We start from the raw sequence: 27,758 nt of genomic DNA, 5'->3' as shown, positions 1-27,758 counted from the left end.
CCCGGATTCCTCTGCCGCTGCCCAGCACCACCATCTCATCACAGCCCCACGTCGTTCCCAAGTGCTCTCCGATTTCCGCTTAACTCCACGCTCCTCACTGTGTGTCTGCATCTCATCAATAAGTCCTCAAGTCCTCCTGCATCCTGCTAGCCTCCTCATCGCTCGGGAATCATCCCCGCTAGTTCCTGGGGAACCTGACTCCCTTCTGGGCACACACAGTGCTTCCCCCGGGGAAATCTAAGAAGAGACCCAGGAGAAGATAAACATGGAGAGTCAGAGAATCAAGGGGAAAGAAAGGGAGAGAGGCCGGGCACAGTGGCTCACACCTGTAATCCAGCACTTTGGGAGGCCAAGGTGGGTGGATCACCTGAGGTCAGGAGTTTTAGACCAGCCTGGCCAATATGGCGAAACCTCTTCTCTACTAAAAATACAAAAAAACGTTTAGCCAGGCATGGTGGTGGGTGCCTGTAATCCCAGCTACTCGGGAGGAGGCTGAGGCAGAAGAATTGCTTGAACTCAGGAGGCAGAGGCTGCAGTGAGCCGAGGTCCCACCTCTGCGCTCCAGCCTGGGCAACAGAGCAAGACTCCATCCAAAAAAAAAAAAAAGAAAAAAGAAGGAAGGAAGGAAAGAGAGATGAAGGGAGAGAAAAAAGAGAGAGGGAGACAGGGACAAAATAAAGTGGAGAAAAAAGTAGAGAGACACAAATACAGAGACTGAGATGGGAGAGAGAGAGAAATGGAAGCCCCCTCCCCTCTGCGGCCAGCGAGACAGATGCAGCGAGAGACCTCGGGGTGGGCAGGCTTGGAGGAGCGGGACCAGGAGGATGCAGAGTGCCGAAATCTCCAGTCAGGGCCGGGTGGGCAGTCAGAGACTGCACAGGAGGACTGTCAGACAGGGACAAAAGGAAGCCATTGATGTAACCGCCCTCCCGCCTGCCCGCCGGAAGAGAGGTTGAGGCGCGGAGCTGCTGGGAGCATGGCACTGGGGTGCTGGGGGCGGACAAAGCCCAATTGTTCCTGGGCCCTTTCCCCATAGCGCCTTGGCCGGCTCCCCAGCCCGGGGCAGGGGCGGGGGCCAGTGTGGTGACACACGCTGTCTCCCTGCCGGGCTGGCTCGCTCTCTCCTGGGGACACGGAGGTCGGCAGGCAGCACACGCAGGGACCTACGGGCAGGTGTGTGAGTCACCCCAACCCCACTGAACCTGGGCAGGCTGGTTCCCAGTGCCCGAGGGCTCTGGAGCCCGGAGTGAGGGCCTGCAGGTCCCTGGGTGGCACAGAGAGTGCTGGGGGTGCAGGGAGGCCTGGAGCACCATCTGCTTGCCCCAGAGGCCGGAATTTGTCTTCAGACACTTGCTTTCTCCAAGACCTGGAGGTCTAAGGACTGAGCCGACTAGAACTTCCTCTGCCTCAGATTCAGGCCCCAGTCCCTCCTCCCTCAGACCCAGGAGTTTAGGTCCCAGCCCCTCCTCCCTCAGACCCAGGAGTCCAGGCATCAGCCCCTTAGACCCAGGATTCCAGGTCCCCAGCCCCTTCTCCCTCAAACCCCACAGGCCCAGGAGTCCAGGCCCCCAGTCTCTCCTCCATCAGACCCAGGAGTCCAGTCCTCAGCCCCTCAGACCCAGGAGTCCAGGCTCCCAGCCCCTCCTCCCTCAGACCCAAGGGTCCAGGCCCCCAATCCCTCCTCCCTGAGACCCAGGAGTCCAGGCCCCCACTGCACTCAGGGATCAGTGCTCCCCTCCCTGGAGGCCTGGTCAGGGGTCACCAGGAGCAGAGGATGGGGGCGGGAGGAATGTGTGTGGGAGGCCTGGGTAAGGAGGAAAAGGGTGTAGCCAGTCTCCTTGCTCAGGGACCTGAGAGACAGGGGTTAAAAGGACGTTCCAGAAGCATCTGGGGACAGAACCAGCCTCTTCCAGGGAGGCCTGGGAGCTGGGGGTGTGTGTCTGGCAGTCCCTGCAGCCCTGGGCTCCGCGGCCCCTGCGTCCTCCGCTTAGCTCTGCCACTGCATCTGAGTGTCTTCTCTCCCCACGGCTCCCCGCGTTTCTAACTCTTTCTGCCTCCTCGCCTCGAAGCTGTTCCTTCCCCGCACTCGAGAATCCCCGGAGGCCCGGAGGCCTGCAGCAGGTAAGATCACAGGCACCACAGAACCTGCCGGGTGGGCGGGGTGGGTGACCGCTGAGCACAGAGCCGGGTTCAGAGGAAAATCTTCCTCTGAATACAGAGGAAGAACGCTAGGGCCCCCTAGGGTAACCCTCTCCTGTCTACAGGAAGGCAAATCAACGCCCAGTAAAGTCGAAAGATTTAATCAGAATCTCCCCATGAGTCACTGGACCAGTGGACGGAGGTCTGAATTCTCTTTGGCACTGTTTTCGTGGGCTCCTCTGATGGAAGACATGGGCTGGGGAAGAAGAAATCAGCAGGTTAGACGAGAAGGACAGAGGTCAAGGCAGGACAGCGTAGCAGGCCAGGGAGGAAGGAGAGGATGCGGAGGGCGCAGACAGAGGGATGTGGGGAGGGTGGAGGCAGTGACTGATGGACCATGTGGCTTCCCCTCTCAGGAGCGACCATGAAGAAGCTGATGGTGGTGCTGAGCCTGATCGCTGCAGGTGGGGAAAGGGCATTTGGATGGGGGAGGCTTACAGGCAGGACTGGGCTTGTTGATGGAGAAGAGGCTGGTATTGGGGATGGGGATATGCACAGGGTTGGGGTTGGGGGGCTTTGAAATGAGGAAGACATTGGGGATTAGGCTAAGGGTGGGGAATACAGATGGGGAGGGTGGTGGGAGGTGGTCTTGAAGATATGAGGGTTTGGGGTGGGGGTGGCTTGAGGGATGGGGATCTAAATGCAGAGGTAGGAGGTAGGTTAGAAAGTTGGAGAAAGCCCAGGGATAGGGGAGACAGTTGGGTTTGCAATGGGAATGGGGTAAGTTTGGGAATGGAAATACAGAGAAGCTTTTTTTTCTTTTTCTTTTCTTTTTTTTTTTTTTTTTTTTTTTTTGGAGACAGGGTCTCGCTCTGCCACCCAGGCTGGAGTGTAGTGGCACGATCCATACGATCCATAGTTCACTGCTGACTTGAACTCTTGGGTTTCTTTTTTTTTTTTTTTTTTTTTTGAGACGGAGTCTGGCTCTGTAGCCCAGGCTGGAGTGCGGTGGCCAGATCTCGGCTCACTGCAAGCTCCGCCTCCTGGGTTTACGCCATTCTCCTGCCTCAGCCTCCCGAGTAGCTGGGACCACAGGCGCCCGCCACTTCGCCCGGCTAGTTTTTTGTATTTTTTAGTAGAGACGGAGTTTCACCGTGTTAGCCAGGATGGTCTCGATCTCCTGACCTCGTGATCCGCCCGTCTCGGCCTCCCAAAGTGCTGGGATTACAGGCTTGAGCCACCGCGCCCGGCCGAACTCTTGGGTTTCAAGCAACCCTCCCACCTCAGCCTCCCGAGTAGCTGGGACTACAGGTGTATGCCACCATACTCTGCTAATTTTTATTTATTTTTATTTTTATTTTATTTATGGAGACGAGGTCTCAATGTGTTACCCAGGCTGGTCTCAAACTCCTGGGCTCAAGCAGTTCTCCTGCCTCAGCTGGGATTACAGGCAGGCAGAAGCCACTGCACCTGACCGATCTTGACTGCAGTTCATCTTGAGGGGGATGCGCTTGGTTTCTCCAGAACTCCTCTCTGACTCAGATCCTCTCTCCCTCAGCCTGGGCAGAGGAGCAGAATAAGTTGGTGCATGGCGGACCCTGCGACAAGACATCTCACCCCTACCAAGCTGCTCTCTACACCTCCGGTCACTTGCTCTGTGGCGGGGTCCTTATCCATCCACTGTGGGTCCTCACAGCTGCCCACTGCAAAAAACCGTGAGTCTATGCCATAAATGAACAGCGGATGCGACTGAACCCCGAGGGTGTCTTGTGTCTTGTAGATGTCAGGCAGGAGGTGATACAGGCATCCCCCCATCCCAGCACGAGGCCATCTGATAGCCAGGTGCATTCGGCCATTGCTTAATTGAGTACTTAATGTGTGCCAGGCCCTGCGGGCATAGCAGTGGAAAAGAAGAAAAAACAAGCAAAATTGCTGTCTTCATGAACTTACCTTCTAATGGGGGAATCGGATCATTTGGGAACCTGCAGGGCATGATGGGCATTTGGATTTAATTCTGAGCACAGTAGGAAGCCACTGGGCAGTTTGTTTTTGTTGTTTGTTTTTTGAGACACAGTGTTGCTCTGTCACCTAGGCTGGAGTGTAGTGGCATGATTTCAGCTCACTGCAACCTCCGCCTCCCGGGTTCTGGCAATTCTCCTGCCTCAGCACCCCAAGTAGCTGGGATTACAGGTGTGCACCACCTTGCCCGGCTAATTTTTGTGTTTTTGGTAGAGACGGGGTTTCACCATGTTGGCCAGGCTGGTCTCAAACTCCTGACCTCAGGTGATCTGCCCACCTCAGCCTCCCAAAGTGCTGGGATTACAGGTGTGAGCCACCATACCCGGCCTGATTTACATTTTTACAAGCTACCACGTGGAACGTGGACTGGGCAAGAGAAGAGGGAGGGAGGCCCACGTGGGGGCTGTTGCTTTCATCCGGCGACATGAGAGGGTGGCTTGAACCCAGGCGGTGGCAGTGGGGATGGAGGGATGTTGAATATCTTGGGATGTGGAATTTTGTGACTGAGCCAGCAGAATTTGGCAACAAGGAACAGGAGGGAGAGGAAAGAAGCAGGGCTGGATTCTGGGTATTCGTCCTGAACAACTAGGTGTTTTGCCATGTCTTTCTCTGAGCTGGGGGAGAGGGAAAGAGAAACAGGCTGGGTGTGGGCAGGGGAGCGTCTGACATTTTGCTGTAGCCCCGGTGAGTCTGAGATGCCTGGGAGATGTCCCAGCAGGGAGGCCGGGGAGGCCTCTGGAGCTCAGAGGAGAGGTCAGGGCTGGAGGTTAAAATGAAGGCAGCGTCAGCAAACAGGTATATTTAAAGCCATGGGACGAGATGAGATCATCCAAAAAGCTGGCATAGTTGGAGCAGCTGGAGGGCCCAGGACGAAAACCCCAGGTGCTGATTCTCACGAGTTAGATTCACAAAAGCTGCCACTTGTTTAATGCTAACTACCAATCAGGTGCTGAGTGAAGCCATTTACACACCTTTCCCAGAATGCCCACCACAAGGGACTCTTGGCACCATTTTGCAAAATGAGGAAACTGAGGTGCAGCGAAATGGCAAGTGACAATCCCTGGGATGGTTCCCCCAACCCCAAGGAGACCTGGGATGACTCTCACCACCAACATTCATTCTTTTGATGCATATTGACTAAGGGCCCCGCTAAGTCCCACGTTCGAGTTGGGCAGTGGAGATTCAGCAACGGATGAGACATCATCATCCCTGCCCTCGGGAGCACAAGGACAGAAAGGGGCAGACAAGCAGTTATTTAAGAAGCAAAGTGGGGGCCGGGCACGGCGGCTCACGCCTGTAATCCCAGCCACTTGGGAGGCTAAGGCAGGAGAATCGCTTGAACCTGGGAGGCAGAGGTTGCAGTGAGCCGAGATGGTGCCACTGCACTCCAGCCTGAATGACAGAGCAAGATTCTGTCTAAAAAAAAAAAAAAAAAAAAGGAAAGAAAGAAGCAGCAAATTAGGCTGGCCATGGTGCAGTGAGCTGTGATCTACAGAGCACCACTGCAGATCCAGCCTGGGCGACAGAGCGAGACCCTGTCTCAAAAAAACAAACAAACAAAAGAAGCAAACACTTCAAAACCCCACACAATTACAAATTATGAAGGAAAAGAATAAGGGTATCTACTTTAGATGGAGGAGGGTCAGGAAGGACTTTCTGATGACATAAAATCCAAGTGGAGGCAGGAAGATGGGAAAAGAGTGTTCAGGGCAGAGGAAAGGCAGTGAAACACCCCTGAGGTGAGAACCGTCTTGAGTATTCTCAGAAAAGAAAGTTTCCTGTTCATTGGGGGGCAGAAGGTGCTGGGAGATAAGGTTGGAAAGTGACTACAGCCAGATCCACACAGGGTCTCCAGTGCCAAGTGGAGGAGTCCAGGCTTTATTCTTAGGACAATGGGGAGCCATGGGAGACGTTTGAGCAAGGGAGTGACTCTCTGTTTCAGGAATATGTATCAAACACCTCTCATGTGCCAGGTGCTGATCAAGGCACTGGAGATACTATATCTGAATAGAACAGAAATCCCCATCTTGACATCCTAGAGCTGCACTGCCTAATGTGGTAACCATCAGTCACATACAGCAAATTATATTGAAATGAATGAAATGGAAAATCCACAAGCCACATTTCAAATACTCAGCAGTCACCTGCAGCTTGTGGCTCCCCCAGCCACCTCTGGACAGTGCAGATAAAGAACACGGCATTGTAGCATTTAGTGGACACCATTGCTCTGCAAGGAGGAGAAACAATACAATGAGTAAATATTTAACGATAAATATACAGCATATCAGATGATTGTGATAGGTTCTCTGGTGGAACAGAAAGCAGGGGAGGGACATAGGAATTGCCCACTGGAATAGGTATTTGTATTTTAATTGGGCCACTAAGGAAGGCTTCCCTGAGAGGCAACATTTAAAGGCAGTGAGGGAGTGAGGCATGCAGACACTTGGAGGACAGACTTGCTGGCAAAGGGAACAGCAGTGCAAAGGCCCTGGGGTGGGAAGACCACTATTGTGTTCAAGGCAAGACGGGGAAGCTGGTGTTTGGCTGGAGCAGAGGGAGGGAAGGGGAGAGTGTAAGGAGAAGACGTCTGAGAGATGATGGGACAGTGCTTGCAAGGCCTGGTGCACCACGTTGAGAACTTTGGCTTTGATTCTGAGTGAGATGGGAGTCATAGGAGGGGCTGAGCAGAGGAGGCACGGGACCAACTTATGTTGTTAAAATATTTCTGGTTGCTTTGTGGAGGATGGACTGTGGGGCGCCAGAGACAGAGCAGGGAGCCCAGTGAGGAGGCTACTGCTCTAGCTCAGGTCAGAAGTGAAAAGGCAGCTCAAACCAAAATGGTAGCCATGGGAAAGGTGAGATGTGGTCTGATTCTGGATATGCTTTCAGAGGGGCAAAAGCATTTCTGGACAGCTTGGACGTAGGGCATGAGATAAAGAGAGTGAAGAATAGCCCCCAAGATTATTCTGAAAGGATGGAATTGCCATTTACTCAGCTGGGGAAGACTGTGGGAGGAGCAGGCCAGCTGATTCATGACTTCTCAGCCCTCTCTGAAGCCTCAGCTGTAGCCCAAGGGCTCCAGGTGAGACCCAGCCCTCTTCCTTCCCAGGAATCTTCAGGTCTTCCTGGGGAAGCATAACCTTCGGCAAAGGGAGAGTTCCCAGGAGCAGAGTTCTGTTGTCCGGGCTGTGCTCCACCCTGGCTACGATGCTGCCACCCATGACCAGGACATCATGCTGTTGCGCCTGGCACGCCCAGCCAAGCTCTCTGAACTCATCCAGCCCCTTCCCCTGGAGAGGGACTGCTCAGCCAACACCACCAGCTGCCACATCCTGGGCTGGGGCAAGACAGCAGATGGTCAGTAGTGGGAGGCTGGTGGGGAGCAGGCTACTGGCTACTGGGGGAAGTGAGCCAAAAGATAGAGGGTGGGACAGCTGGTGAGGGGCCATGGGAAGATGGGCTAATGGTAAGGACCAATGGGACAAGGTTTCAATGGAGAAAGGTCAAGGGGGAGGGAGGGTGAATTTGGGAGCTGGGCCAATAAGTGAATAGCCAATGGAAAATGTAGACCAATGGGTGAAAAGCATGGGAGAGATGGAACATAAGATGAAGGTTCAATGAATAGGGAAGGTCAGTGGGGAAACTCTAATCAGGAAGGAGGCCAGAGGTCAAAGAGGACTGATTAGGATTCACTGAAGAGCAGGAAGGAATAGTGGAGAAGAAACTGATAGAAGAGAAACCAATAAAGCACAAGAGCAGACTGAAGGACGTGAATTGAGACAGTAAATGGGGGTAGAGCTGATGGAAGAGGGACTAAGAGGAAAGGGTCAATGGTCCAGAGGAGTCACTAGAGGAAAAAACAGGTGCAATAGATCAGCAGGAACCATGAAGGTGGGCCTGTGTGTGAAGGGCCAATAAGAAAGGTGAACCACTGGATGAAGGGCCAATGGGAAGGGAGAGCCAGTGGGGTGGGGGATGGGGCAAGTTAGAAAAGGACCAATGAGGGAGGTGGACCATTGGATGAAGAGCTAATAGGAAGGGAGAACCAATTGAGGATGGTGAGGCCAGTTAGAAAAGGACCAAGGAGGGAGGCAGACCAATAGGAAGAGAGACCCAATGAGGGAGGGCAGGGCTAGTTAGGAAAGGATCAATGAGGAAGGTAGACCATTGGATGAATGGCCAGTAGAAAGGGAGGACCCATGAGGGAGGGTGGAGACAGTTAGAAAAGGACCAATGATGGAGGTGGACCATTGGATGAAGAACCAATAGAAAGGAAGAACCAGTGGGAGAGGGCGTGGCTACTTAGGAAAAGACCAATGGTTATAGAGTGACCCATCAAGATGAATCAATGAGCAAGAAGTGTCCAGTGAAGAATGGACTACTGAGCAGGAGGGGTACAGTAGAGGAGGGCCTAATAGAGGCAGAGACCTCCAGGTCAACTGAAACTACTGAAGAAGGTGGGACCAGTGGAAGAGAGAAAAGTGGAGGAGGGACCTAAGAGAAAAGGAAAACCAATAGGAAATGAGGACTCCTGGAGAAGAGACTATTAATGAGGAAGACAGCCAATGGGAGGGAAGAATGATAGAAAGAGGGACCAATTAGGAGGCAGGTATGATGGAAATGGGCTGTAAGAATGAGAGACAAACAGGAAGAGGGGAACCAATGGAAAAGAGGGACCAGTAGGGGGTGGAGGACTTATAGGGGTTGGGAGATGGCTGGGGAGGATGTGGGGAGTACAAGGCCTGGGCTGAGTCTGGCCCATCTCTCTCCTTACAGGTGATTTCCCTGACACCATCCAGTGTGCATACATCCACCTGGTGCCCCGTGAGGAGTGTGAGCGTGCCTACCCTGGCCAGATCACCCAGAACATGTTGTGTGCCGGGGATGAGAAGTACGGGAAGGATTCCTGCCAGGTGAGGTGACCAGGACCTGCCAGTTACACAGGACAAAGACACAAAAACATGGCCAGACACAGGAAGAGAAAGACACAGGCTAAAAGAGAGCTTTACAGAGACAGATAGAGACAGACTGAGGGAGAACCCAAGCCCTGAAAAGAAGGAGAGACTTAGTAAAGATGGGGTGTCACCATGTTGGCCAGGCTGGTCTCGAACTCCTGACCTCATGATATGCCCACCTTGGCCTCCCCAAGACACACAGAGACACAGTCGGGGACATGCAGAGATATAAAGACACAGCTGGCAGAGATAGGAAGTGCAGAGACAAGGATGGAGGTGGAGGGGTCAAGAATCAGAGAGAACAGGCATGGTGGCTCACGCCTGTAATCCTAGCACTTTGAGAGGCCGAGGTGGGAGGATCACCTGGGGTCAGGAGTTCAAGACCAGCCTGACCAACATGGTGAAACCCTATCTCTACTAAAAATATAAAAATTAGATCGGGCACAGTGGCTCATGCCTGTAATCCCAGCACCTTGGGAGGTTGAGGTGGGTGAATCACCAGTCAAGAGATTGAGACCATCCTGGCCAATATGGTGAAACTTCATCTCTACTAAAAATACAAAAATTAGCTGGGTGTGGTGGTGGGCGCCTATAGTCCCAGCTACTCAGGAGACTGTGGCAGGAGAATCACTTGAAACCAGAGGCGGAGGTTGTTGCAGTGAGCCGAGATCGCGCCACTGCACTCCTGCCTGGGTGACAAAGCAAGACTGTGTCTCAAAAAAAAAAAAAAACAAAAACAAAAATTATCCAAGTGTGGTGGCACACACCTGTAGTCCCAGCTACTCGAGAGGCTGAGGCTGGAGAATCGCTTCAACCCGGGAGGCGGAGGCTGCAATGAGCTGAGATCGCGCCACTGCATTCCAGCCTGGGGACACAGCCAGACTCTAACTAAAAGCAAAAAGAACCAAAGAGAGGCAGTAAGGAGGCAGATGGTATGAGGGGACTGTCCTTCCTCAAACACAGCCCCCACTTCTGCTCAGAAACGACCAGGCTCTGGAGGAGGGAGACACTAGTTGGGGAAAGGGGACTCCCTCCTGAATACTTTAACTTGGGTTCCCTCCATTGTCATCCATCCAGGCTCTCCTCTTTGTGCCAGAATGACTAATGCATTGAGGGATGTGCAGAGACCAACCAAGAGGGAGACTGAGGCAGAAACAGAGACAGAGACAGGGAAAGCGATACATAGCAACTTGGATGCAAAGAAAGGGCAGGCGGGCAAGACTGTCCTCAAGACACAAGGTGGAGAGGTGTCCCTGGACAGAATAGTGCCAGGCATATCTCTCCCTGGGCCTTCCCTACCTCTCCCACCTGGGTCTTATCGTCTCCTCCCCCTCCCTCTCCTCCTCCCCCTCCTCCCCTTCCTCCTTCTCTTCCTCCTCCTCCCCTCCTCCCCCTCCTCCTCCTTCTCTTCCTCCTCCTCCCCTTCCTCCTCTTCCTCCTCCTCTTATTCATCTTCTTTTCTTCCTCCTCCTCCTTCTTCCTCTTCCTCTTCCACTCCCTCTTCTCCTCCTCTTCCTCCTCCTCCCTCTCCCCCTCCCCCTCCTCCCTCTCCTTCCCCTCCTCCCCCCTCCTTCTTCCCCTTCCTCTTCCACTCCCTCTTCTCCTCCTCCTCTTTCTCCTCCTCCCTCTCCCTGACCCTCTCCCCCTCCCCCTCCTCCCTCTCCTTCCCCTCCTCCCTCTCCTTCCCCTCCTCCCTCTCCTCCCCTTCCTCCCTCTCCTCCCCTTCCTCCCTCTCCTCCCCTTCCTCCCTCTCCTCCCCTTCCTCCTCCTCCTCCTTTGTCTTCATCTTCATCTTTTCTCTGTCTCTCCATCTGCCTCTACACCTCTGCCTCTCTCCACACCTCTCAATCTCCATTCTTAAATTGTTTCTCTTTCTTGCTCTCCATGTTCCTCTGCATCTTGGTGTTTCTGTCTCCGTGTCTTTGAGTCTCCTTTATTTTCTCTACCATCCTCTGTCTGTGCCTTTGTGTGTCTTACTGTCTCTCTCTGTCTCTCTGTCCTTGAGTCTTTCTCTCCATCTTTGAGTATCTCCGTCCCTTTCTCTCTCTCTGTCTCTCTCTCAGTCTCTGGGTTTCTATCTGTATCTGACTTTCTCCCTCTTTCCTGCAGGGTGATTCTGGGGGTCCGCTTGTATGTGGAGACCACCTCCGAGGCCTTGTGTCGTGGGGTAATATCCCCTGTGGATCAAAGGAGAAGCCAGGAGTCTATACCAACGTCTGCAGATACACAAACTGGATCCAAAAAACCATTCAGGCCAAGTGACCCTAACATGTGACATCCACCTCCCGACCTACCACCCCACTGGCTGGTTCCAGAACGACTCTCACCAAAACCTTGCCTCCCCTCCCCTCCTGCCCTGCTCTGACCCTGATGCTTAATAAACGCAGTGACGTGAGGGCCCTGATTCTCCCTGGTTTTACCCCAGCTCCATCCTTGCATCACTGGGGAGGACTTGACGAGTGAGGACTTGGGCCTAGCTCTGACCCCCACGGCTAAGAGAATACAGGAAAATCCCTTCTAAGCATCTCCTCTCCCCGACCATTCCACACAGTTGATTTCTTCCTGCAGAGGCCCGGCCGCGTGTCTGGAATCCCAGCTCTGCCGCTTACTATCTGTGTCCCCTTGGGATGTGCCTTCCTTCACTGTAGATTTCTGTAAAATGAAGCTAAGGATGACACAGTCTCCATAAGGCAGTGGCTGTGGGGAAGATTTAAGGTTTCACACCCATGATATACACAGGACAGCGCCTGGCCCGCCATGCACTCAGTAAAGAATGAATTTTATTATAAGTGGAGCTTTTTGCTTTGATTTGACTTCCACCTTTCTGAAATCTAGATATTTTCAGTTCTCCTGTACAGCCCTATTTGATTTTTCCTCCCCTTCAGGAAGGCACCCTTGATGCCTCCACCTTGTGCCACATCAAAGATGGCTCTTGCCCCTAAACTTTTCTTTTTCCTCCCCAAGACGGAGTCTTGCTCTGTCACCCAGGCTGGAGTGCAACAGCGCCATCTCGGTTCACTGCAACCTCCGCCTCCCGGGTTCAAGCAATTCTCCTTCCTCAGCCTCCCGAGTAGCTGGGATTACAGGCACGTGCCACCACACCCGGCTAAGTTTTGTATTTTTAGTAGTGACAGGGTGTCACCGTGTTGGCCAGGCTAGTCTCGAACTCCTGACCTCATGATCTGCCCACCTCAGCCCCCCAAAGTGCTGGGATTACAGGCGTGAGCCACCGTACCCAGCTTAAACTTTTGTCACAGCAAAACCAGGAAGGTTGGAGGGTAGGAAGACCACCGTGCATGGTTAAGGGTGATGGAAGAGAAGGGCAAGGATCAGGTCTCCAAGAACCTCAGATGCCAGCGTGAGAGGCTGGGACCTTCTGAGGGCACTGGGGAGCCATGGAAAGTCTGTGAGCCAGGACAGCCCTGGGGCCATGTGCAGGATGAACCAGAAGGGAGACACTGGAGGCTGGGGTTGGGGAGGAGGTCGAAGTGATGATGCAGGGAGAGAAGATGAGGGTTGAGGTGGGGCTGGGCCTGGGAGGGCTGGAAAGGAAGGCTGGATATGAGTTCACCCTTTGGAGAAGTTTGGGTGGGTGGCATTCTCACAGAAGGAACAACATGTAGAAAAACCTGGGGGTGTGAGGACACCTGTGAAATGTCCTGGATGGTGGAGGCTGGAGTTTGAGGTGGGAGAAATGAATGACATGGCCGGAAATGTAGGTCAGCGGAAGATGATGTCACTGAGAGCCAGGCAGAAGAACTTGGACCCGATCCCGAGGGCCTGGAGAAAAGGAAGGACACGGTCAGATCTGGGCTTTAGAAAGACCCTATAATCTTTGTCTTAAGAATCAAAGAAATGCAACATCATATCATGGGGGCGTGAAGAATCAAAGAAATGCAACATTTTATCATGGGGATGTGATGGAAGGAAGTGGCTGATTTGTGAGCTGATGGAATTATGAAGTCATGTGAATGGCCTGGGCCCCCCTTGACCAACCTTCTCTGGACAAGCCGTGAAATTCACCAGGGTCACCAAGAGGAACCCAGTCAATGACGGTCAAGACCAAAATCAGCTGCAGTTAATTGAGAGAAAATTGGTTTTCTTTTTCTTTCTTTTTTTTTTTTTTAACGGAGTCTCAGAGTTTCACTCTGTCACCCAGGCTGGAGTGCAATGGCACAATCTCAGCTCACTGCAGCCTCTGCCTCCCGGGCTCAAGCAGTTCTCCTGCCTCAGCCTCCTGAGTAGCTGGGATTACAGGCGTGTGTCACCACACCCAGTTAATTTTTTTTTTTTTTTTTTTTTTTTTTTTTTTTTGTATTTTTCTTTTTTAGGAAAGACAGGGTTTTGCCATGTTGACCAGGCTGGTCTCAGACTCCTGACCTCAAGTGATCCATGCATCTCGGACTCACAAAGTGTTGGGACGGCAGGCGTGAGTCACTGTGCCTGCTTGAAACTGGCTCTCTGAATGGATAATAAGAATAATGATAGTCATGACAACAATAATAATAATAATAATTTAAAATACACTTATCAGCACTTGCCAGGTACATAGATTAACTAATTTGTGCCTTACATATATTAACTAATTTGATCCTCATTGCAAGCCTGTGAGGTGGATACCATTATTGTTCCCATTTTACAGACAGGGAAACCAAGGCACAGAGTGGGTCCATGGTGTGACCAAAGTCTCACAGCTAGTAGGTGGCCGCACCAGAATTTAAATGCTAGGGGCTGGTGCCACAGTTTGGGCTTCTAACCACTCTTCTGTACTGAAGTCTTCTTGTAATTCTGATATGTTTCAGAACTGAGCATTAAAAGGTTTAGACATCCAACCCTTCGTATGAATTTTATTTTATTTTTTGAAGCAGAATCTCTACACTTTCGGTATTTTAGGTGATTGTGTGTCTAAGAGAATTTCACCTGTTATAAGGAAAGCCTTGTGACTTCAGCTTTAAATGTGTAATAATTGAGCTGTGATTTTTAAGATGGCGTTACACCAAGTTAATATCCAGCATTGGGATATCTGAAAGAATGCAACATGGATCGTATTTACGAGTTCATCTGTACACTCAGATGTACAAACTAATTTCAATGCTTTGGAAGTGTTGCCTAAAAATCAAGGGACTTCCAGAAGAGATTGAACGTGTTGGTTTTAGAAATGTAGTTTAAAATGTCTGAAGGTGTTTAGTTAACTTAGTTTGTCAATAGGACCAAACATTATTATAAGGACCCCATAGGCCAGGCGCGGTGGCTCACGCCTGTAATCCCAGCACTTTGGGAGGCCGAGGTGGGCGGATCATGAGGTCAGGAGATCGAGACCATCCTGGCTAACATGGAGAAACCCCGTCCCTACTAAAATACAAAAAAATTATTAGCCAGTATGCCTCCTGTAGTCCCAGTTACGCGGGAGGCTGAGACAGGAGAATCGTTTGAACCCACGAGGCAAAGGTTGTATTGAGCCGAGATTGCGCCACTGCACTCCAGCCTTGGCAACAGAGCGAGACTCTGTCTCAAAAAGTAAATAAATAAATAAATAAATAAATAAATAAATGCAACAGATGTCTAAAAGTAAGAAAAAAAAAGATTTATCTAGACCAAAATGGGTTGTAAATAACTTAAAAGACTAAGGAAGAAGTAGGTCACTGGTTTTGTCACTTAATTAATTAATTAATTAATTTGGAGATGGAGTTTCACTCTTGTCTCCCAGGCTGGAGTGCAATGGCGTGATCTCAGCTCACTGCAACCTCCACCTCCCAAGTTCAAGCGATTCTCCTGCCTCAGCCTCCTGAGGAGCTGGGATTACAGGCATGCGCCACCATGCCCGGCTAATTTTTGTATTTTTAGTAGAGACGGGGTTTCACCATATTGGCCAGGCTGGTCTCAAACTCCTGGCCTCAGGTGATCTACCCACCCTGGCCTCCCAAAGTGCTGGGATTACAGACGTGAGCCACCATACCTGGCCATGGTTTTGTCACTTTAATGAATGAAATATTAATTCTCGTAATCAAAATAGACCCCAGAATAGGTTTTTGTTACTTTGGGGGTTTTTTGTTTTTTCATTTTGTTTTTTTTTTGCTGTGCACTAAAACCAGTCTTGAGTGCTCTAAAATCTCCCCTTTAACAGAATTACAGATGTGAGCAACACAGCTTGGTTTGTTTTTTACCCTCAAGGAATGAGGGCTCAAAGAGGACAGCATGTTCAGGAGTCTTTGTCATCTTGTTCACGGACACCTGAGTCTGATTGTTCACGGACACCTGAGTCTGATTGTTCAGGGACACCTGAGTCTGATTGTTCATGGACACCTGTGTCTGGCACATCACAGATGAATGTTTAGTTAGTTCTTACTTCCTAGTGAGGGACAGAGACAAGGAGACACGAAGACAGATGCAAAGAGCTGGCAGCAGACGGAAAGAAAAACTGGCGTAGAGACAAGGTCAGGAGAGGCGGCCTCAGATGGCCTAGGAGTGGAGAGGGAGAAGCCACCTTTCGGGTTCCCCACCCAATACCCATTTCCCAAGCCATCTGCCCCTTTCCTGGCCTCTTGATCTATTTTCCCATCAACAAGTAGCCCTGCCCAACGTTCTCACCCATGCCTGGCCACACCAGCCGAGCCACGGCACCTGTGGGTCCCCAGACTGGGTCCCTGCCTCTTTCTGGGCCCAGAGTGAAGGCAAGAGAAGGAGTTGAGGGCTCCCTGTGCCAAGTGGCTTGGGTCTTCCCTGCCCAAAATGCAGGGAGAGGGAGGCAGAAAGACAGGGAAGGAGGAAGGGGTGGGGAAGAGAGAGAGACAGAATAATACAAATACAGAAACACAGAGAAAACACACAGAGAGCCTGGGACACAGGGGCACACAAAGCCAGAGAGAAAAGAGAAGATACAGAAAGAGACAAAGGGAGACACAGAGGTCTAAAGAAAGAGAGATTAACAGAGAGTCCCAGATACACGCAAAGGGGCAGGAGCATGGTTTTCAGGGTGGTGTCTATGATCATCCTCTTGATTATGGTGATGGTGTGACAGGTACCTAAAGCCATCAGACTCCACCCTTTAAATATGCAGTTTGGGCCAGGCATGGTGGCTCATGCCTGTAATTCCAGCACTTTGGGAGGCAGAGGTGGGTGAATCACTTGAGGCCAGGAGTTCAAGACCAGCCTGGCCAACATGGTGAAACCCCATCTCTACAAAAAAAAAAAAAAAAAAAAAATATCAGCCGGGCATCGTGGGGCACCTGTAATCCCAGCTACTCCGGAGGCTGAGGCATGAGAGTCGCTTGAACACACAGGAGGTGGAGGTTGCAGTGGGCCGAGATCACACCACTGCCCTCCAGCCTGGGCGACAGAGCAAGACTCTGTCTCAAATAAATAAATAAACAAACAACCAGTTTGTTATACCTTAGCTATACCTAAAAAAAAAAAAAAAAATGCTGTCAACAGATAGAGCAGAAGTGAAATAAAGGAAAATAAACGGGCTGAGAACTCTAAGGTATATTTGACAAATCACTCAGAACCTTTAAAAAAGAGAGAATCACAGAGGCATAGAGAGACAGAGGGCGAGGAACGGGGAGACAGCACCACTTGTGGCCCAAGGAGAGAGAAACAAGGCTCCTAAGACAGGAGAGACAGAGAGAGAGAGAGAGAGAGAGAGAGAGACAGCCAGAGAGAGAGAGACAGAGAGAGAGACAGAGAGACAGAGAGGCAAGAGGGAGAGAGAGAAAGAGAGAGGGGTGGGGTGGAGAGAGACACGAGATATTGAGACAGACTCAAAAAGACAGCCCTGGGAGAACCACAGAGCGATGGAAGAAGACTCTGAAAAAAAAAAAAAAAAGAAAAAGACAGAGACAAAGATGGAAAGAGGAGTATCGAGCGAGAACAGACAGTGGTGGAATGAGCAAAACGCGGAGAAGCAAGCAAGCAATCCAGGCGCCAGGAACAGTGACACAGAGTTGGTGAGAAGCCAGATCCCTAAGGCTGGGGGAGGCAGGGAAGGGGCTGGCCTGGCTTCCGGAGACCCCTCCCCATCCTCTGATCCAGGGAGGTAGGGAGTGGTATGTGGGACGGGGTGGGGGGTGCTCTGGGGGTGGAGATGGGGGGAGCAGGAGGAGCGATTGCTAAGGCCCAATAGGCACCTCATGGCCCGGGAATGTGCCCCAGGGAGCAGTGGGTGGTTATAACTCAGGCCTGGTGCCCAGAGTCCAGGAGGAGGCGGTGGCCAGGAAGGTGCAGGCCTGAGAAATCTGCGGCTGAACTGGAAGCGAATCCCCCACCCCCTACTTGGGGGACAGGGCAGGTGAGACCTGGGGAGGGTGGCTCAGCAGGCAGGGAAGGAGAGGTGTCTGTGCATCCTGCACCCACATCTTTCTCTGTCTTCCCTCCTCGCCCCGTCTGGAGGTTGCTAGACTCCTATCTTCTGAATTTCATAGTGCCTGGGTCTCAGCACGGTGCTGATGGCGGCACAGCATCCTTGTGCTTCCTCTCTACCTGGGGAAATAAGGTAGGGGAGGAAGGGGAAGTGAGTTAAGGGCTCCCGGGATCCCCTGGGCCTCCCAACCGTCTGACATCCCCCATCCAGGTGCAGCGGCCATGGCTACAGCAAGAACCCCCTGGATGTGGGTGCTCTGTGCTCTGATCACAGCCTTGCTTCTGGGGGTCACAGGTAACCAGAACTCTGGGGTGGGGGGCGTGGGATAGGGAGGACTGCCTCTGCGTCTCTAGAGTGCCTGTACCCTGGGGAACTGTGTGAGCCTGGGCGTGACTCCGGGACTGGGTGAATGTGAGTCTCGGTCTGTATTTGTGGTTGTGCGATTGTATGTGGCCCTGTGACTGCCACGGTGTGTGTCGGGGAGGGGGATGCCTTTTCCCATATCAAGTGACTGTGCGGCAGGTGGCACTGACCCTTGGAGGCTGTATGTGTGGTTTTGTGATTGTGTGTGCATTTAAGATTGTGTGTGGCTCTACAGTGATGTGGGTGAATGCATGTGGCACTGGGGGTGTTTACTGTGTGTTTGGCTGTGTGTGGTGACTTGGCTTTGTGTATGACTGCAGGGATCTGCAGTTCCTGTCCCTGAGGTACCGGGATTTCATGCAACAAAAGCGGTCATCACCATGGAAATGTGTGACTGTGTGCTTGCAGGCGATTATGTGATTGTGGCTGAGTGCAACATTATGGGTGCTTGTATTTGTGACCTTGTGACTACCTGAAGCTCTATGTAGGGGTGACTGTACGTGACTGTGTGTGTCTGTGTGAGGCGGTGTAAATACTACGGTATGTGTGATGGTGCAGCTGTGTGTCTGGAGTTTCTGTCTGCCTGGAGGGATAGAGGGTGCAGGGATGGCTGTCTCTGGGAGATGGGTGCTAGGTGACCGACTTGAGGTGTGTGCCTGTGTGCAGAACAGTATGTGGCAGTCTGAACATCTATGCAAACATGGCATCTTTGCGTGCACTGAGACACTGTGGATGAGGGTGTGCGATCCCGCAAGGCTGCCCAGGAGCGTATGTACCTGGTGAGCGTGTGTACCTGGAGACAGAGCTGTACTGTCAGCTGCGCCTGTGGAGGCAATGCGTGCCTGTCTGCAGAACCGCGTGCACGCTTGGAAGTTACTGCTGTTGTGTGCGTGGTTCTCTGGGTGAGTTCGTGAGTGATGGTGGTGCCAGGGCCATTAGCAAGGGTAAGAACCAGGCCGGGCGCGGTGGCTCACGCCTGTAATCCCAGCACTTTGGGAGGCCAGGGAGGGCGGATCACCTGAGGTCGGGAGTTGGAGACCAGCCTGGCCAACATGGTGAAACCCCGTCTCAACTAAAAATACAAAAAATTAGCTGGTGTTGTGGCGCATGCCTGTAATCCCAGCTACTCGGGAGACTGAGGCAGGAAAATCGCTTGAACCCGGGAGGTGGAGGTTGCGGTGAGCCGAGATTGCCCCATTGGTCTCCAGCCTGGGGCAACAAGAGCAAAACTCCATCTCAAAAAAAAAAAGAAAAAGAAAAAGAAAAAGAAAAAAAGGAGTAAGAACCAGTGAATGGGCGTGGGAGGACTGATGAGGGAGTGGGGCATGTATGTAGTCTGTAGGTACATGAGAGGAGGGATTGACAGGATCCAGGAGGCAAGGTTGTATCCGAGAATTCAGAAATCTATGCCTGCTCTTCCCCTCCACGTGGCCCCTTAAGCTGAGCCCTTCTTTCCTGGTCTAGCTTTGGGAACCTTAGCTCCGCCCATGAGCTCTGACCCCACCTACTTTCCTCAACCACGCCCCTAGGCCAGACACTAGTTGACTCCGCCTCAGGCTGCACCCCTCTGAGCCAGGCTCCAGTCCCTATTCTGCGGGCACGTTCTAGAACCCCCTTCAAAGTCAGAGTCAGAAGTCAGAGGTGTTTGTTTGTTTGTTTGTTTGTTTGTTTGTTTGTTTTGGAGACAGAGTCTTGCTCTTTCTCCCAGGCTGGAGTGCAGTGGCGTGATCTCGGCTCACTTCAACCTCTGCCTCCCGGGTTCAAGTGATTCTCATGCCCCCACCTCCTGAGTAACTGGAATTACAGGCGCGTACCACCACGCCTGGCTAATTTTTGTGTTTTTAGTAGAGACGCGGTTTCACCTTGTTGGCCAGGCTGGTCTCGAACTCCCAACCTCAGGTGATCCGCCCGCCTCAGCCTCCCAGAGTGCTGGGGTTACAGGTGTGAGCCAGTGCACCCCGCCCAAAGTCAGAGCTCTTTATAGGAAACTCTAACATGTAACCCTGGCCTTGGCCCTGACCAAGTCGATTCCAAACCCCTTCCTGCCTCCAGCCCTGACCCCACTCACTGAGGCCTGACCCCACTTCCTGAGACCAGTTCCATCCCTAAAGCCCTGGTCTCCCTCCCATCCCGAGGCTCCAGCCCCCACAGCCTTGGCTCTACCCCTGAGCTTGTCCAGGAATCCTGTACCCAATTTTATCCTCCCATTTAGTTCTAGCCAATTCCAGGAATCTGTGAGGTCCAGTTAGACTCCAGTAACCCTACCTGAGCCTGGGCTCTGTCCTTGAGCTTGAGCCTGGTCTTGAGCGGTGCCACTCTTATTCTCCAGGCCCCGCCCCTAACCCCTGGCCCCGCCCCCTCAGCAGGTCAGACCCCCACCCTCTAGCAGGTCTGGCCTCTTGAGTCTGAGACCCACCCCGAGCCCAAGCCCCGCCTCTGAGCCCCGCCCAACCCATTTTCCGTCCTCAGAGCATGTTCTCGCCAACGATGATGTTTCCTGTGACAATCCCTCTAACACTGTGCCCTCTGGGAGCAACCGGGACGTGGGAGCTGGGGACGATGCCCGGTCGGATGACAGCAGCAGTCGCATCATCAACGGGTCCGACTGCGATGAGCACACCCAGCCGTGGCAGGCTGCGCTGTTGCTAGGGCCCAACCAGCTCTACTGCGGGGGGGTGCTGGTGCATCCACAGTGGCTGCTCACGGCCGCCCACTGCAGGAAGAAGTGAGTGGGAGTTCCAAGAGGAAGGCTGGTGGGGAGGGGGAAGTGGGGTTGGGGGGCATGGAGGTGAGGGCTGGTGGGGATGGGTTGGGGATGTGGGAGCAGCAGGAGGTCGAGTTGGGGATAGGACTAAGGATGGAGTTTTGGGGGAGAGTAGGGTGGGAGGATGAGGTTGCAGAGGGGCGAGTGTTGTGGTGGGGAACAGGAAGGAGATCAGGATGGGTTGGATTCGGGGTTAAGAGCGTGTAATTGTTGAATGGTTTGGGATGGAGGTGGAATTGGGGTTAGGAGCGTATATTGGTCGAATGGTTTGGGATGGAGGTGGAACTGGGATTGGCTTTAGAATTGGGGGTGGGTGAAAATCGTGCTGGGGTGGAAATGAAGATGGAATAGAGATAGTGTTGGGATTGGGAACAGAATTGAGGGTGGGGATTGGAATTGGGGTTGGGGTTGGGGATGGTTGGATTTGGGCTCGAGAATGCATGTGTGATGACTTCTGGGTAGGGAAAGGATTTGGGCTGGGAATGGGATGGGTTTGGAATTGTGATTGGGGTGGGGACAGGCATGGAATTGGAGACCAAGATAGAGTTGAGGATGGTTTGGGGACTAGGGGTGAGGGTGGGACTGGGGCTGGGGCTGGGTGTGGGGTTGGGATTGGCGTTGGACATGGAGATAGAGATCAGGGCTGGTGGTGACCTGCCCCATCTTCCTCAGAGTTTTCAGAGTCCGTCTTGGCCACTACTCCCTGTCACCAGTTTATGAATCTGGGCAGCAGATGTTCCAGGGGATCAAATCCATCCCCCACCCTGGCTACTCCCACCCTGGCCACTCTAATGACCTCATGCTCATCAAACTGAACAGAAGGATTCATTCCACTAAAGATGTCAGACCCATCAACGTCTCCTCTCATTGTCCCTCTGCTGGGACAAAGTGCTTGGTATCTGGCTGGGGGACAACCAGAAGTCCCCAAGGTGAGTGTCCAGGTTCTTCTCGATACCGACCCATCTCTGCCACCTTCCATCTTTCTCCACCTCTCATTGTGTTCCTGTTTGACAGTGCACTTCCCTAAGGTCCTCCAGTGCTTGAATATCAGCGTGCTAAGTCAGAAAAGGTGCGAGGATGCCTACCCGAGACAGATAGATGACACCATGTTCTGTGCCGGTGACGAGGCGGGTAGAGACTCCTGCCAGGTGAGGACACCTCTCTCTTTATTCAGCAGATGCACACTGAGTGCCAGCTCGATAACATGAACTTTGCCAAGTTCTGAGAATCCAGCCATTGCCAAGACAGTCAGGACCCCTGTTCTCACAGAGCTCAAACCCTAGAGTAGTGGTATTTAGTAGAAATAATGCTGAGCTGCTTATGTCATTTCCAATTTTCTAGTAGCCACATTAAAACAAGAAGAAAAGGCCAGGCACGGTGGCTCAGGCCTGTAATCCCAGCACTTTGGGAGGCTGAGGCGGGCGGATCACCTGTGGTCAGAAGTTCAAGACCAGCCTGACCAACATGGCAAAACTCTGTCTCTACAAAAAAAAAAAATACAAAAATTAGCCGGGCCTGGTGGTGGGCACCTGTAATCTCAGCTACTCAGGAGGCTGAGACACGAGAATCACTTAAACCCAGAAGGTGGAGGTTGCAGTGAGGTGAGATCGCGCCATTGCACTCCAACCTGGGAGACAGAGTGACACCTTGTCTCAAAAAAAAAAAAAAAAAGAAGGAAGGAAAGAAAGAGGTGAAGTTAACTTTAATAACCCAATGTATCCCAAATACAATCATTTCAAAGTTTAATTAATATAAAACAATTATGAATGAGATACTTTACGTTCTTTTCTTGTTTTCATATCAAGTCTTTGAAAGCGAGTATGTATTTTATACTGACAGCACATCTCAATTTGGACTAGCTACATTTCAGGTGCTCAGTAGCCACATGTGGCCAGCAGTTACTGTATTGGATAGCACGGGTCTAGAGGGAAAGATCAAGGCTGTTTTGTACGGTTGGGCAGGTTGTGCACTGCATAAAGATACCACATTTAATGGGGGCACTCCATGTTACAGACATCGGTTTTGGCAGTTTTCAGGCATGTGGTAGTGAAGTGTCTTGTTTCAACAAAATCTGTCATATGACAGTTTTCCAGCAAGTGCTGGTAAAATATCTTGAGGAGGAAAAAGAGAAATCTGGTAGGTATTTTTACAAGAGAATATTTAATACAAGGGATTTATTACAAAGCTGCTGGAAGGGCTGGAGGAACAACAAGGTTAAAAAATAAAATAAAAAACTCCGTGGTCAAGAATCTGCATAAATAGGGCATATTCAGAGAGCAGTAAGGGTTAACCCCAAAACGAAACATGGTTTTAGGATAGTAAACAATAAGGGCAAATATTCAAAAGGGTGGTCAGGGGAGCCTCCTTGGAGAGGTGGCATTTCAGCAGAGAATGGATGACACAAAGAAGCTAAACTCGTGAAGTTTAAGGGGAAAGAAAAGGCATGTGCAAAGGCCCTGAGGCAGAAAGGAGTTTGACTGATTCAAAGAAGAAAAGGAAACCAATGAAAATGGAGAACAAAAGTGGGGGGAACAGTAGGAAGTGAGGCTGGAGGGGTAGGCAGGGGTGAATGTTCTACCAGTATTTACTGGTCACCAGCACAGAGCTTCCCTATGTTCTAATGGAAGCTGTATCTGCTGAGGAAGACAGAATTTAAAATCAAACTGTTACATCAACCAACACCCTCCTTTGTATCCAGGCTCCCAAGGGATCTAGAGGGACGTAAGTTAACAAGCTCTCATTGGCAGGGTGTGCATTTCAACAGTAGATAGGAAGCTGAGGATTCAGGAGTACTCCAGTCCCATGGTTACAAAAGGCTCCCCCTAAAATTGTACAAACCTGACAATTGCAACAACTTCCCAGCTCTCCCAGTTTCTTCTCTGTGCCCTGGGTGTAGGGGTGGGTGGCGATGGGGGAGACTTTTAACAGAAGAAAGCACATCTCGGCCGGGCGCGGTGGCTCACGCCTGTAATCCCAGCACTTTGGGAGGCCAAGGTGGGCGGATCACAAAGTCAGGAGATCAAGACCATCCTGGTTAACATGGTGAAACCCCATCTCTACTAAAAAAAAAAAAAAGTAGCCGGGTGTGGTGGCAGGCACCTGTAGTCCCAGCTGCTGGGGAGACTGAAGCAGGAGAATGGTGTGAACCTGGGAGGCGGAGCTTGCAGTGAGCTGAGACTGCGCCACTGCACTCCAGCCTGGGCGATGAATGACACTCTGTCTCAAAAAAAAAAAAAAAAAAAGACACATCTCATTCAAATGGTAGCATTTAAAACTATTTAGCCTTTCTGTAGGCAAGGTTACTGTCTTGTTTTTCCAGACCTCAAGGTGTTTTTTTGTTTGTTTGTTTGTTTTTTCATACCGGTGTGTGGTCTGAGTGTGACCACTAAAAGCTGCAAGCAAGAAATAATAGCAACTACAACAATACTAATACTAATAGTATAAAAATAATAGCAATAGCATCTGGCTAATTGCTGGACACTGTTTTAAGTAGTTTGCATGCCTCCACTCACGAACTCATTCACCTGTTATTATGAGCCCTATTTTACAGACAAGGAGCCAAGGCTCAGAGCAGTTAACTAACAGCCTCTCAAAAAAAACTCTGCAGAGGTGTTAAGTTTAAAAAATAATGAGAGAAATGAAACCACAAGAAAGTTGAAATTTAGAGGTCCAGGCAGCTAAGCTGGTTTGCCTTGAAACAGTGTCTGCTACTGAGAAAAAGGCAAGTCTTGGCGTTCCTAATAATTGATTCCAGGACTCTCTAATTATTCACATTTTGCATGCATATAAATAAGAAATGAGGCCATGTGCAATGGCACATGCCTGTAATCCCAGCACTCTGGGAAGCTGAAGTAGGAAAATCACTTGAGCTCAGGAGTTCAAGACCAGCCTGGGCAACTAATTTAAAAAATAAAAATACGAATTGTTTTTATTTTAGTAGATTTTATTCATACCGCTCACATAATTATTGTAGTATGTACATATTTATCTCTAACAGAGATAGATATTGCTTTTCTTTTCTTTTTTTTTTTTTTGAGATGGAGTCTCACTCTGTCACCCAGGCTGGAGTGCAGTGGCACGATCTCAGTTCACTGCACCTCCCAGGTTCAAGCATTTCTTCCACCTCAGCCTCCCAAGTAGCTGAGTTAACAGGCACCCACCACCATGCCCGGCAATTTTTTTTTTTTTCCCCGTAGAGACGGGGTTTCACCATGTTCACCAGGCTTGTCTTGAACTCCTGACCTCAAGTGATCTGCCTGCCTCAGCCTCCCAAAGTGCTGGGATTACAGGTGTGAGCCACTGTGCCCAGCTGGGAGATAGGTATTTCTCTCTACCTCAAACAGAGATCCATTCAAGCTACTTTTCATTTTCTTCATAAATATTAGCCAAGTGTCTATTTTGCACCAGGAATGGTTCCAGGTGCTGTGGATATGGCATCGGGCAAAACAGACCAAAAACTTCCTGCCACATGGACCTCATGTTCCCCAAGTGGGATACAGGCAATAAAGAGTAGATAAATATGTACTAATTTTTTTTTTAATTAGCTAGGTGTGGTGGCTTGCACCTGTAGTTCCAGCTACTTGGGAGGCTGAGGTGGGAGAATTGCTTGAGCCCAAAAATTTGAGGCTGCAGTGAGCCATGATTACACCACTGCACTCCAGACAGCAGCCTGGATGACAAAGCAAGAGCTTTTTGTCACAAAGAGAAAGAAAGAGAGAGAGAAAGAGAGAGAGAGAGGAAGGGAGGAAGGGAGGAAGGGAGGGAGGGAGGGAGGAAGGAAGGAAGGAAGGAAGGAAGGAAGGAAGGAAGGAAGGAAGGAAGGAAGGAAGGAAGGAAGGAAGGAAGGAAGGAAGGGAGAGAAAGAAAGGAAGAAAGAGAGGAAGGAAGGAGGGAGGGAGGGAGGAAGGAAGGAAGGAGAGAGAAAGAAAGGAAGAAAGAAAGAGAGGAAGGAAGAAGGAAGGAAGGAAGGGAGGGAGGGAAGGAGAGAGAGAGAAAGGAAGAAAGAGGAAGGAAGGAAGGAAGGAGAGAGAAAAAAGGAAGAAAGAAAGAGAGAGAGGAATGAGGAAGGAAGGAAGGAAAGGAGGGAAAAATGACTGTTGAAGAGCAGTGAGTATTATTATAGGAGGGTAATTATAGGGAGGTATGGGGAATTGAGGACAGGAAACACAAATTAGTCAGCGCAAATGGATTTCTACTGGGAGTGATTCTGCCCCCTAGGAGACATTGGCAATACTAGGAGACATATTTGGTTGTCACAACTGCGTGGAGGGTCATTACTGGCATCTAGCGGGTAGAGGCCAAGGGTGCTGCTCAACATGCTATGATGCACAGGACAGGCCTCCACAACAAACCATTATCCAGCTTCAGATGCCCACAGTGCCCAGATCGAGCAGCCCTCATCCAGGGGCTGAGAACTGTATTTTTGTAGAAGGGAGGTATAAGGATGGATTGGTGGAGAGTGAGGAAGGAAGGTGTGTGTCCAGTAAGAGAAATAAAGCCTGCACAGTCCGGAGGGGAGAGTCAGAGAGAAAGAGAGGTGGAGACACACACGATGAGGGAGACAGGCTGGAACATAAAGTAGAGACAAAGATTCGAGATGTGGAGAGGCAGGGTCACAGACCCCCCCAAAATGATGTGTGGACAAGAGGAATCTGGAAGAGGAAGAGTGAGTGGAGAGTGACCAATAGGGTCTAAAGGTTGAACTTGGAGGCCGGGCATGGTGGCCTACGCCTGTAATCCCAACACTTTGGAGGCTGAGGTGGGCGAATCACTTGAGGTCAAGAGTTCGAGACCAGCCTGGCCAACATGGTGAAACCCCGTCTCTACTAAAAATACAAAAAATTAGCCAGGCGTGGTGGTGGGCGCCTATAATTCCAGCTGCTTGGGAGGCTGGGGCGGGAGAATTGGTTGAACCCAAGAGATGGAGGCTGCAGGGAGCTGAGGTCGGGCCACTGCCCTCCAGCCTGGGCAACAGAGCAAGACTCTGTCCCCCCCACAAAAAAAAAAAAAGTTGGATTTGGGGTGAAATAGTAATAACATTCTCCCTCTCTCTCTTTTTGCCTGCGTCTCCATCTCTGTCTTTTTCTGCACTCTTCATCTCTGTACTTTCCATCTCTGTGTGTCTGTCTCCATCTTCTCCATCTGTGGGCATCTCTGCCTCTCTCGTGCCTCCCTTTCTCTCCCGCAGGGTGATTCTGGGGGGCCGGTGGTCTGCAACGGCTCCCTGCAGGGACTCGTGTCCTGGGGAGATTACCCTTGTGCCAAGCCCAACAGACCGGGCGTCTACACCAACCTCTGCAAGTTTACCAAGTGGATTCAGGAAACCATCCAGGCCAACTCTTGAGTCATCCCAGGACTGAGCACACCGGCGTCCCCACCCGCTGCAGGGACAGCCCCAACACTCCTTTCAGACCCTCATTCCTTCCCGGAGATGTTGCAAATGTTCATCTCTCCAGCCCCGGACCCCGTGTCTCCTGGACTCAGGGTCCGTTTCCCCCACGGTGGGCTGACCCTGTTTCCCTAGCTGAACCCTGGGAACAATTTCCACAACTGCCCAGAGTGGAGGTTGCATCCCAATCTCCCTGGGGCACTTTCATCCCGAAGCTCAGGGCCCATCCCTTCTCCGCAGCTCTGCCCCAAATTTAGTCCCAGAAATAAACTGACTGAGAAGTGGACTCTGCGTGTGTCTCCTCCCTGTGCAGGGTGGCTGTGAACAAGTCACATCTCCCTCTCCAGGCTCATGTGTTTTGCCTATGCGGTCACTTGCGTTACGAGAAACAGAGGTCCGGTCGGACTACTTTTCACCTTCTTCATAAATATTGGCCAGGTGGCTACTTTTTATTTATATTTATTTATTTATTTTTGTCTTGCGATGGAGTCTCACTCTGTCAACCACACTGGAGTGCAGTGGCACAATCTCAGCTCACTGCAACCTCCACCTCCCAGGTTCAAGCGATTCTCCTGCCTCAGCCTCCCAAGTATCTGGGATTACAGGCGCGCACCACTACGCTCAGCTAGTTTTTGTATTTTTAGTAGAAACAGGGTTTCACCATGTTGGCCAGGTTGGTCTCAAACTCCTGACCTCAAGTGATCTGCCTGCCTCAGCCTCCCAAAGTGCTGGGATTACAGGCATGAGCCGCCACCCCTGACCCCAGTGGCTATT

At 51.2% G+C, this 27,758-nt stretch overlaps 2 protein-coding genes and 1 long non-coding RNA gene across 6 annotated transcripts; 2 read left to right on the top strand and 1 right to left on the bottom strand.

The window, feature by feature from the left end:
• Positions 1 to 1,116: 1,116 nt before the first annotated feature.
• KLK6 (kallikrein related peptidase 6) lies at positions 1,117 to 11,508 on the top strand. Its single transcript, XM_005590058.5, has 7 exons — positions 1,117 to 1,173; positions 2,070 to 2,121; positions 2,556 to 2,603; positions 3,698 to 3,854; positions 7,268 to 7,515; positions 8,935 to 9,071; positions 11,223 to 11,508. Exons 3-7 carry the CDS (start codon positions 2,564 to 2,566, stop codon positions 11,373 to 11,375), a joined length of 735 nt encoding a protein of 244 aa, XP_005590115.2. The 5' UTR covers positions 1,117 to 1,173; positions 2,070 to 2,121; positions 2,556 to 2,563; the 3' UTR covers positions 11,376 to 11,508.
• LOC135968387 (uncharacterized) lies at positions 3,389 to 13,933 on the bottom strand. Its single transcript, XR_010583122.1, has 3 exons — positions 12,761 to 13,933; positions 6,303 to 6,385; positions 3,389 to 3,698 (listed from the first exon to the last, which is right to left on the bottom strand). It is a non-coding gene; the product is annotated as an uncharacterized lncRNA (long non-coding RNA).
• A 2,847-nt stretch (positions 13,934 to 16,780) lies between these two features.
• Positions 16,781 to 27,270, top strand: KLK5 (kallikrein related peptidase 5). 4 transcript variants are annotated; one of them, XM_005590055.5, is made up of 6 exons: positions 16,781 to 17,056; positions 17,680 to 17,763; positions 20,302 to 20,557; positions 21,269 to 21,525; positions 21,611 to 21,744; positions 26,784 to 27,270. In XM_005590055.5, exons 2-6 carry the CDS (start codon positions 17,691 to 17,693, stop codon positions 26,937 to 26,939), a joined length of 876 nt encoding a protein of 291 aa, XP_005590112.3. In that variant the 5' UTR covers positions 16,781 to 17,056; positions 17,680 to 17,690; the 3' UTR covers positions 26,940 to 27,270. The 4 variants fall into 4 exon arrangements, with proteins under 4 accessions (XP_005590112.3, XP_045235660.2, XP_005590111.3 ...); XM_045379725.3 differs by having other exon boundaries at positions 16,781 to 17,145; XM_005590054.4 differs by lacking the exon at positions 16,781 to 17,056 and adding an exon at positions 17,306 to 17,397.
• Positions 27,271 to 27,758: the final 488 nt, after the last annotated feature.

Source organism: Macaca fascicularis, chromosome 19 (assembly GCF_037993035.2).
Source record: "Macaca fascicularis isolate 582-1 chromosome 19, T2T-MFA8v1.1".
NCBI classification, from domain to species: domain Eukaryota; kingdom Metazoa; phylum Chordata; class Mammalia; order Primates; family Cercopithecidae; genus Macaca; species Macaca fascicularis.
Note: the sequence above shows the minus strand (reverse complement) of the source record. Positions and strands in the feature narration are given on the sequence as shown.

Coding starts and splice junctions, on each gene's coding strand:
- KLK5 (XM_005590055.5), top strand. CDS start 17,691: ATGGCTACAGCAAGAACCCCCTGGATGTGGGTGCTCTGTGCTCTGATC. Junction 20,558..21,268: donor GCCGCCCACTGCAGGAAGAA/GTGAGTGGGAGT, acceptor CATCTTCCTCAG/AGTTTTCAGAGTCCGTCTTG. Junction 21,745..26,783: donor CGGGTAGAGACTCCTGCCAG/GTGAGGACACCT, acceptor TCTCTCCCGCAG/GGTGATTCTGGGGGGCCGGT.
- KLK6 (XM_005590058.5), top strand. CDS start 2,564: ATGAAGAAGCTGATGGTGGTGCTGAGCCTGATCGCTGCAG. Junction 2,604..3,697: donor GCTGAGCCTGATCGCTGCAG/GTGGGGAAAGGG, acceptor TCTCTCCCTCAG/CCTGGGCAGAGGAGCAGAAT. Junction 7,516..8,934: donor CTGGGGCAAGACAGCAGATG/GTCAGTAGTGGG, acceptor CTCTCCTTACAG/GTGATTTCCCTGACACCATC.